Raw genomic sequence first — 8,840 nt, forward strand, 5'->3', positions numbered from 1 at the left:
TGTGCGGGGTCTCCCTGCCTGAGCAGGGGGCTGGACTAGATGACCTCCGAGGTCCCTTCCAGCTCTGTGATTCTGTGCAAATGTTTTGCACATCCTTGCAACTCGCTTCTAGATTTAAGACTTATTTTCACAAGGATGCCTTTGCTCTCTGAAACTTAATTCTTTACTCCTCCGTGGAGTGAGTGGGTCTTGTTCCTTTGGGGGGTTAAAACTGCAGAGTGAAGCCTCACCATTCCAAGGCAGTATATCTGAAATTCCTCTCTGTGAATAGGAGGAGATGGCCAAGGGGAGACGGTTGCTCAGCCTTGCTTGAGAGTCATCCTTGAGGTTCCCTCCTTCCTCCCTCCCTTCGCTCCTTCCTTCTTTTGCTCCTTCCTTCACTCCCTCTCTCCCTTCCTTCCTACCCTTCCCTTCTTCTCTTCCTTCCCTCCCTCCCTTTGCTCCTTCCTTCTTCCCTCCTTCCTTCTCTTCCTTTGCTCCTTCCTTCCTTTGCTTCTTCCTTCCTTCACTCCCTTGCTCTCTTCTCTCCTACCCTTCACTTTCCTTCTTTACTTCCTTCTTTCCTTCCTTACTTCCTTCCTTCCATTCCTCCCTCTCTTCTTTCCTACCTTTCACTTTCCTTCCCTTCTTCCCTCCCTCCCTCCCTCCCTCCCTTCCTTCCTTCCATTCCTCCCTCTCTTCTTTCCTACCTTTCACTTTCCTTCTTCCCTTCTTCCCTCCCTCCTTCCTTCCTTCCTTCCTTCCTTCCTTCCTTCCAACCTTTATTGTCTGAGAGGTTTCTTAAACAAATCAATGTCCATTTTCCCACCTACAGAACAATTGATTTATTTAATTTGTCTATTATTTATTACGATACTTCCAGGTCTCCTTCAAACGCGCTGTTCTACGTGTGTGTGTGTGTGTGTGTGTGTGTGTTTGTGTGTGTGTGTGTGGGTGGTGTGTGTCACGCAATTCAGAAAAACCTGGAGTGTGGAGTATCCCTTTTCAGGATAGTCTATTATTGAATGCCTACGGGAGAAGGGCGGTATATAAATCGAATAAGTAAATCGAATAAATAAACCATCAGCGCCAACGCCCCAAGTTTAATCCAAGGAGACGGTCGCTTTTGTAGAGCCTCCCGCTTCCAGGATAGTCTACCTCTGAACGTGAAACCGTGGCACAGCAGCGCAGGGGAGAGCCCCGATTCTCTGCGGGGAGCGGAGGGGGGGATATGATTCTCCAAGGGGGCTGGATTACTTTCTCTTCCTTCTGTCCACCCCACCCCACCCCACCCCCAACCTGGGCACCCCTATCTTTACCGTGGGAATCGCAGCCGGGATTAGCTCTTCAAAAGTCTCCGCATTGGCATTTCCCGCCTTTTGTCCCTGGAGGGTTGAACATCTGTCTGCGCCCCCCCCACCTCCCCATTTTGTCTCCAGCAGCCTATAAACTCCAAGAAGGGTGTTGGTGTGTTAAAGCACACAACTGCACACCTTCGCTTCTTCCCAAGAGGGAAAGCGAGGAAAGGCACACCCCGGGCTGGCCAAGAAGGCCGAATTTGACACAACTACTGCTCCTTCCCAGCCAAATAAATAAATAAATAAAGGTTTCCCCCCCCCCCCCCACACACACACACACAACTCCCCACAGCCTTTGCAAGGTTTTGCAAAGGCCCGTTGTGAAGCAAGTCAGTTGTGAAGGGTTGTTTTTTTTTGACCCGTCTTAGGAGGCTCCTTGCCACCCTTGTTTCTCTGCGGTTGTGACGTTAGTCAGAAAGCAAAGTTTATGGAAACCTTCGGTTTCCTAACATTATTCCTTTTTGCACCTCCCTCCCTCCCTCCCTCCTCCTTTTCTCTAAACTTTTTTCCTTCCTTCTTTTCTTCCTTTCTTCCTTCCTCCCTTTTTCCCTGCCTCCCTTCCTCCAATTTTCTGCTTCTTTCCTTCCTTAATCCCTCCCTTCCTCTCTCCTTCTCATTCCCATCTCCTTCCTTCCTTCCTTCCTTCCTTCCTTCCTTCCTTCCTTCCTTCCTTCCTTCTTTCTTTCTTCCCTTCCTTCCTCCCTCCTTCTCATTCCCATCTCTTTACTTCCTTCCTTAATCCCTCCCTTCCTCTCTTCTTCTCATTCCCATCTCCTTCCTTCCTTCCTTCCTTCCTTCCTTCCTTCCTTCCTTCCTTCCTTCCTTCCTTCCTCCTTCTCATTCCCATCTCCTTCCTTCCTTCCTTCCTTCCTTCCTTCCTTCCTTCCTTCCTTCCTTCCTTTCCTTCCTTCCTTCCTTCCTTCCTTCCTTCCTTCCTTCCTTCCTTCCTTCTTCCTTCCTCCCTCCTTCTCATTTCCTTCCTTCCTTCCTTCTCCTTCCCTCTCCTTCCCATTTCCTTCCTTCCTTCCTTTCTTCCTCTCTCCTCATTCCCATCTCCTTACTTCCTCCCTCCCTCCCTTCCTCCCCCCTCCCTTCCTCTCTCCTTCTCCTTCCTTCCTTCCTTCCTTCCTTCCTTCCTTCCTTCCTTCCTTCCCTCCTTCCCTCCCATCTTTCTTCATTTCCTTCTTCCTTCTTTCCCTCCCTCCCTCCCAAGGGGCTTCTGGGATGAAGGGAGCTGCCCGCCCTTTAAAGGAACCCCCCCACTCCTTAATCCACTTTTGAAACGTAGCTCCGTCTCCTCAAGGGCAGATTTCGGCCTCCAGCCCTGCTCGGCCATCCGTGACCCAGCCGGTGCCCTTTTTAGGATCGCTGGACCCTAAAATTGCCCGGAAAGCAAGCCAGAAATTCATCAGGTTTGGAAGGGAAACAGGGGGGGGGGCACCAGGCAGAAAGTTCTCTGCACACCATCAGGTTGTGCCAACAAAAGCTGCATCTGCTGCATTTCGGCCTGCGAGGCAGGAGACCAAAGGCAACAGGCATCCAGCAAGGCCCCCCCCCAAAAACAAGACTGTTTAGGAAGTCTTGAAATTCAGGAGAGAGAAAGGGAGAGGAAGAGAGAGAGAGAGAAAGGGATAGAGAAAGAGAAAGAAAGAAAGAGAGAGAGAAAGAGAGTGTGAGAGGGAGAAAAAGAAAGAGTGAGAGAGAGAACGAGAGAGAAAGAAAGAGAGTGTGAGAAAAAGAAAGAGACACAGAGAGAAAGAAAGAGAGAGAAAGAGTGTGAGAGAGAGAAAAAGAAAGAGTGAGAGAATGAGAGAGAATGAGAGAGAGAGAGAAAGAAAGAGAGAATGAGAGAGAGAGAGAGAAAGAAAGAGAGAGAGTGTGAGAAAAAGAAAGAGACAGAGAGAGAGAGAGAGAGAAAGAAAGAGAGTGTGTGAGAGAAAAAGAAAGAGTGAGAGAGAGAATGAGAGAGAGAGAGAAAGAGAGAGAGTGTGAGAAAAAGAAAGAGACACAGAGAGAAAGAGAGAGAGAGAGAGAAAGAGTGTGAGAGAGAGAAAAAGAAAGAGTGAGAGAGAGAATGAGAGAGAGAAAGAGAGAGAGTGTGAGAAAAAGAAAGAGACACAGAGAGAAAGAGAGAGAGAGAGAGAGAAAGAGTGTGAGAGAGAGAAAAAGAAAGAGTGAGAGAGAGAATGAGAGAGAGAACGAGAGAGAGAGAGAAAGAAAGAAAGAGAGAGTGTGAGAAAAAGAGACACAGAGAGAAAGAAAGAGAGAGAGAGAGAAAGAGAGAGAGTGAGAAAAAGAGACACAGAGAGAAAGAAAGAGAGAGAAAGAAAGAGAGTGTGAGAGAGAGAAAAAGAAAGAGTGAGAGAGAGAATGAGAGAGAGAGAGAAAGAAATAGAGAGTGAGAAAAAGAAAGAGACACAGAGAGAAAGAAAGAAAGAGAGAATGAAAGAGAGTGTGAGAGAGAGAAAAAGAAAGAGTGAGAGAGAGAATGAGAGAGAGAGAGAAAGAAAGAGAGTGTGAGAAAAAGAAAGAGACACAGAGAGAAAGAAAGAGAGAGAGAGAAAGAAAGTGTGAGAGAGAGAAAAAGAAAGAGTGAGAGAGAGAGTGAGAGTGAGAGAGAGAGAGAAGATGGGCAGGGGTCTCTCCCTCCCCTGCCTCCATTAGGCACGTGGACAGGGGGGGTGGGGGGTGGGGGGCGGGGGTCCGTGCTCAATCTGTGCTCGAGTGCCGGGTGTGAAGAAGCTCCACACGCATCAAAGGCTCCCTTTCCAAATGGGACATAAAAAGAGGACGGGAGCGAAGAAGGTGACTTTTTCCCAAGGGAAAAAAAAAAATCTTCCAATTTTGCCCCTTGGAGCATCTGGGAGGAGGGGGGGGGCTCTGGGTTGCCGCCCGCGTCCCCCCCCAGCACCCGCCGCATTTCAATTTCAAAAGGGGGAACATCATCGCCTTTTTTCTCTGCCGCCTCTGGCTCCTTCCCACAATCTCATTTCCAGGCCTTCTCTGCTCTCTTGAGCACAGGGGGGTCCTCGAGTTACGACCTCACCGGAGCCCCACGTTTACGTCGCTAAGCCAGACATTAGTGAAGCGAGCTTAGCCCCATTTTGCGACCTTTCTTTCTTTCTTTCTTTCTTTCTTTCTTTCTTTCTTTCTTTCTTTCTTTCTTTCTTTCTTTCTTTCTTTCTTTCTTTCTTTCTTTCTTTCTTTTTTTCCTGCCACCCTTCTTAAGGGAATTGCTGCGGCGTTAAGTGGGCGACACGGTCGTTCAATGAATCCGGCTTGCCCCCGTTGACTTTGCTTGTCAGGAGGTCGCCAAAGGGGATCGCCTGACCCCCCCCCCCCGGGATGTTGCAGCCACCGTCATAAGTCTGAGTCGAGCCTCTGAATTTCGATCAGATGCTGCGACGGTTGTAAAGGGCTCGCTTTTTCCAAGGACGTCGTCACTTTGAGCCGTCACTAAACGAATCGCTGAGGACTACCTGTAAAAGGTGAAGCCGTAATTGTGGCCACGGAGTAAAAGCCTCTCTCTGCATCTTGCAGGATGGAAAAGGAAAAAGGCAGCCGTCCCCCGAATCCCCCCACAAAAGTCTAAAGGGAAGAGGGCCTCTAGACACGTGCAGAGTGCATTTCCAAATGGAACGGCCACAGGCGCTCTTGCCAAATCAGGGCGGATGGGATTGGATGGTCTAAAAAAAATGAACGTTGCTTGGAATATGTTTTAACGCTGGTTTAATGTATAGGAATGAATGCACAATTTGAAACATCCTCAACTTTTATCTACTTTTTATATATTTACATATCATGCCTTATAGCCGCCCAACCTCTGGCAGCTTACAAGAACAAGCAATGAGACAACAAACTAACAATAAATGCCGCAAAACAACAACGACAACACCCTAAGAGAATAGCAGAGTTATTAAGGGCAGAAGCGTCTTTTAAGCGATTTCCTGAAGTTGTTGCTTCGTTTGGGTGGCAGAGAGGAAAAAGTGCCTTCCGTAAAATTAAATCAACTTCAGACGCCTGGCTTCGTTAGTCTCCAGCTTGTCTTTAACTTTTGGTACAATGAGAAAGAGAAGGAGGGAGGGAGGGAGGGAGAGAGGGAGGGAGAGAGGGAGGGAGGGAGGAAGGAAGAAGGGAGGAAGGGAGGAAGGGAGGAAGGAAGAAGGGAGGGAGAGAGGGAGGAAGGGAGGAAGGAAGAAGGGAGGGAGAGAGGGAGGAAGGGAGGAAGGAAGAAGGGAGGGAGAGAGGGAGGAAGGGAGGAAGGGAGGGAGGGAGGAAGGAAGAAGGGAGGGAGAGAGGGAGGAAGGGAGGAAGGAAGAAGGGAGGGAGAGAGGGAGGAAGGGAGGAAGGAAGAAGGGAGGGAGAGAGGGAGGAAGGGAGGAAGGAAGAAGGGAGGGAGAGAGGGAGGAAGGGAGGAAGGGAGGGAGGGAGGAAGGAAGAAGGGAGGGAGAGAGGGAGGAAGGAAGAAGGGAGGGAGAGAGGGAGGAAGGGAGGAAGGAAGAAGGGAGGGAGAGAGGGAGAGAGGGAGGAAGGGAGGAAGGGAGGAAGGGAGGAAGGAAGAAGGGAGGGAGAGAGGGAGGAAGGGAGGAAGGAAGAAGGGAGGGAGAGAGGGAGGAAGGGAGGAAGGGAGGGAGGGAGGAAGGAAGAAGGGAGGGAGAGAGGGAGGAAGGGAGGAAGGAAGAAGGGAGGGAGAGAGGGAGGAAGGGAGGAAGGAAGGAAGGAAGGAAGGGAGGGAGGGAGGGAGGGAGAAGGGAGGGAGAGAGGAAGGGAGGAAGGGAGGAAGGAAGAAGGGAGGGAAGGAGGAAGGGAGGAAGGAAGGAAGGAAGGGAGGGAGGGAGGGAGGGAGGGAGGGACAAAGGAAGGGAGGAAGGGAGGGAGGAAGAAGGGAGGGAAGGAGGGAGGAGAGAGGGACGGAGGAAGGGAGGGAGGAAGGGAGGAAGGGGGAGGGAGGGAAAGAAAGAAAGAAAGAAAAGAAAGAAAAAGAAGAAAGAAGAAAAGAAAAGATGAGAAAAGAAAGAAGAGGAAAAGAAAAAGAGAAAGGAAACAAAAGAAAAAGAAGAGAAAGAAAGGAAAGAAAGAAAGAGAGAGAAAGAAAGAAGGAAGGAAGGATGAAAGGAAAGAAAAAAGAAAAAGAAAAGGAAAACGAAATGAGAAAAGGAAAAAGAGAGGAAGGAAAAAAAGAAGAAAAGAAAAGGAAGGAACGGGCAAATGAAAAAGAAGGCTCTTTCTCGGAAGAACGGAGGAGGCTCCGCGCTGTGAGCAGGATTCGAACCTGCGCAGGGAAACCCTATTGGATTTCGAGTCCAACGCCTTAACCACTCGGCCATCACAGCTGTCTGCAAAAAAAAAAGTGGGACGTCCCTCTATTCTTTCTCCAAACTTGGCCTTCCTTTCCTTGCCCGGCTTCTTAAGACAGGCTCCCACGTGCGAATCCTGAACACGCATGCTCCGTAGGAAGCTAGCGGGCCAGGAAGACGCCCCCCCCCACACAAAGCCTCCCCCTTCCATATCAAAAGAAGTTGAAGAGAGGATCCGGCGCTCCTGCAATCTCAAAGTGAAAGCGCCTCCGATGGGTCATTCGCCTCCTCAATGAGGTCTAGCCTCTTAGGGCAAGACTTTTATTAGGATCATTCCAGTTTCATGTACTGAATTCTGTTCCAGATGCAAGAAGCTGTATATATGCTGCCCTATTGCTGCATAGGTATAAAGTAAAATATAATATAATATAATAATATAATATAATATAATATAATATAATATAATATAATATAATATAATATAATATAATATAATATAATATAATATAATATAATATAATATAATATAATATAATATAATATAATATAATATAATATAATATAATATAATATAATAATATAATATAATATAATATAATACAATACAATACAATACAAATATAACATAACATAACATAACATAACATAACATAACATAACATAACATAACATAACATAACATAACATAATATAATGCAATACAATACAATACAATATAATATAATAATATAATAATAAAATAAAATAAAATAATGGACCAGCAAGGGTCGATATGAGTGGATAAACTCCTTTGCTTGGAATCAATATATTTTGAGGAATAAATTTAGCATATACATTAATAGCGATTTCTAATCAATACAGGCAAAAGTCTACTGGGGAGGGGCTGCGTTCACAGAGTTTGTTAAGTCTGAACTAAAATACAGTTATTGCGTGATTTGGGGTCTGCAGCCCTTGGACCCCTCCCCCCATCAGTCATGCAAAATGTGGATTATGCTCTGGATTAAGTTTGGCTTAAGTGTTCCTGCATCAGGTGAACAAGGCTCAGGTTGAGCTGAGCCAGACCTGGGACTTGGATGGTTGTGTGAACCGATAATAAAGATATTGAAGACTCTGGAAAGAGTGGGACTGGAGGCTAAAACATACAAGGAACGGTTGCCGGAATTGGGGATGTCTAATTTAATGAAGAGGAGCAGTGTTCCAGTATCTCAGGGGCTGCCCCAAAGAAGAGGGAGTCAAGCTATTCTCCAAAGCGCCCGAAGGCAGGACAAGAAGCAACGGATGGAAACCAATCAAGGGGAGAAGCAACCTGGAACTAAGGAGAAACTTCCTGACACTTAGAACAATTATCCAGTGGAACAACCTGCCACCAGAAGGAGTAAATGCTCCAACACTGGAAGTTTTTAAGAAGGGACGGGACAGCCATTTTGTCTGAAATGGTATAGGGTTTCCTGCCTGAGCAGGGGGTTGGACTAGAGGACCTCCGAGGTCCCTTCCTTCCAACTTTGTGATTCTGCTTAATTCCGATCATGCCAGGATGATCTCAGTTAAAGCAGCTCCCTTGAACCAAGCAGGGACCTTTCTGGCCAGGGCTGCCACTCCCCAAATGCCCAGCCGAGGGAGGATTATGGGAGTTGTAGTCCTTGCACATCTGGAAGGAATGAAGCCCAGGCCAGGGTCTGCTTCTCGTCTGGCGTTGCAACCGTGGGCTGCCTTTGATCCGGGTGCCTCTGAAGCCTCCGAAAAGGGCACTTATGAGGGGTGGGGAGACCCCTTAATTAAACTCCTAATGGGGCTTGAAGTCTGCTTGACTGCCACCGTTTCCAGGGTCTCGCCCCAATCCGGTTGGCCTTTGTTCCTGGCCTTTGTTTTCCTCCTCGCCTCCCATGGGGGGGGTTCCTTAGGCACGTGTAGCTGCCCCCTGATCCGCCTCTACAGCCTTCTTGCTTGGGTGGGTTTCTCAGCGGGTGCCCAGAAGGTCAAGCACGGGGGAGGGGGGAGGGAAGAGAAGCCCAGGGCACCCCAAGCCCATCCTCCCCAGCCAGTCGGTCCTGCCACCCCAGGCCACATTTTGGGGGTCCCGCTTGGAACGTCTCCCTAGCCGTCCATTGATGGGCTCAGCTGCTGGTTGGTTCCCTCCCCCCTTAATTTTGGGGGAGCTAAAGGTCACATAGACAGCTCTCGCCAACTTGACTTTTTGACCTTTCTC

General features: G+C 48.2%; 1 protein-coding gene across 1 annotated transcript in view; it reads right to left on the reverse strand.

Moving 5' to 3' along the window:
• Positions 1-2,635: 2,635 nt before the first annotated feature.
• LOC308676834 (arachidonate 12-lipoxygenase, 12R-type-like) overlaps positions 2,636-8,840 on the reverse strand; it is a gene marked incomplete at both ends in the record, with an annotated part of 26,453 nt that continues 20,248 nt past the window's right edge. Inside the window, one exon of the mRNA XM_081342869.1 lies at positions 2,636-2,712. Coding sequence (XP_081198995.1) covers positions 2,636-2,712 — 77 coding nt within the window. The remainder of the gene's footprint in view (positions 2,713-8,840) is intronic.

This window comes from Vipera berus (assembly GCF_964194415.1).
Source record: "Vipera berus genome assembly, chromosome: W".
Taxonomy (NCBI): Eukaryota; Metazoa; Chordata; class Lepidosauria; order Squamata; family Viperidae; genus Vipera; species Vipera berus.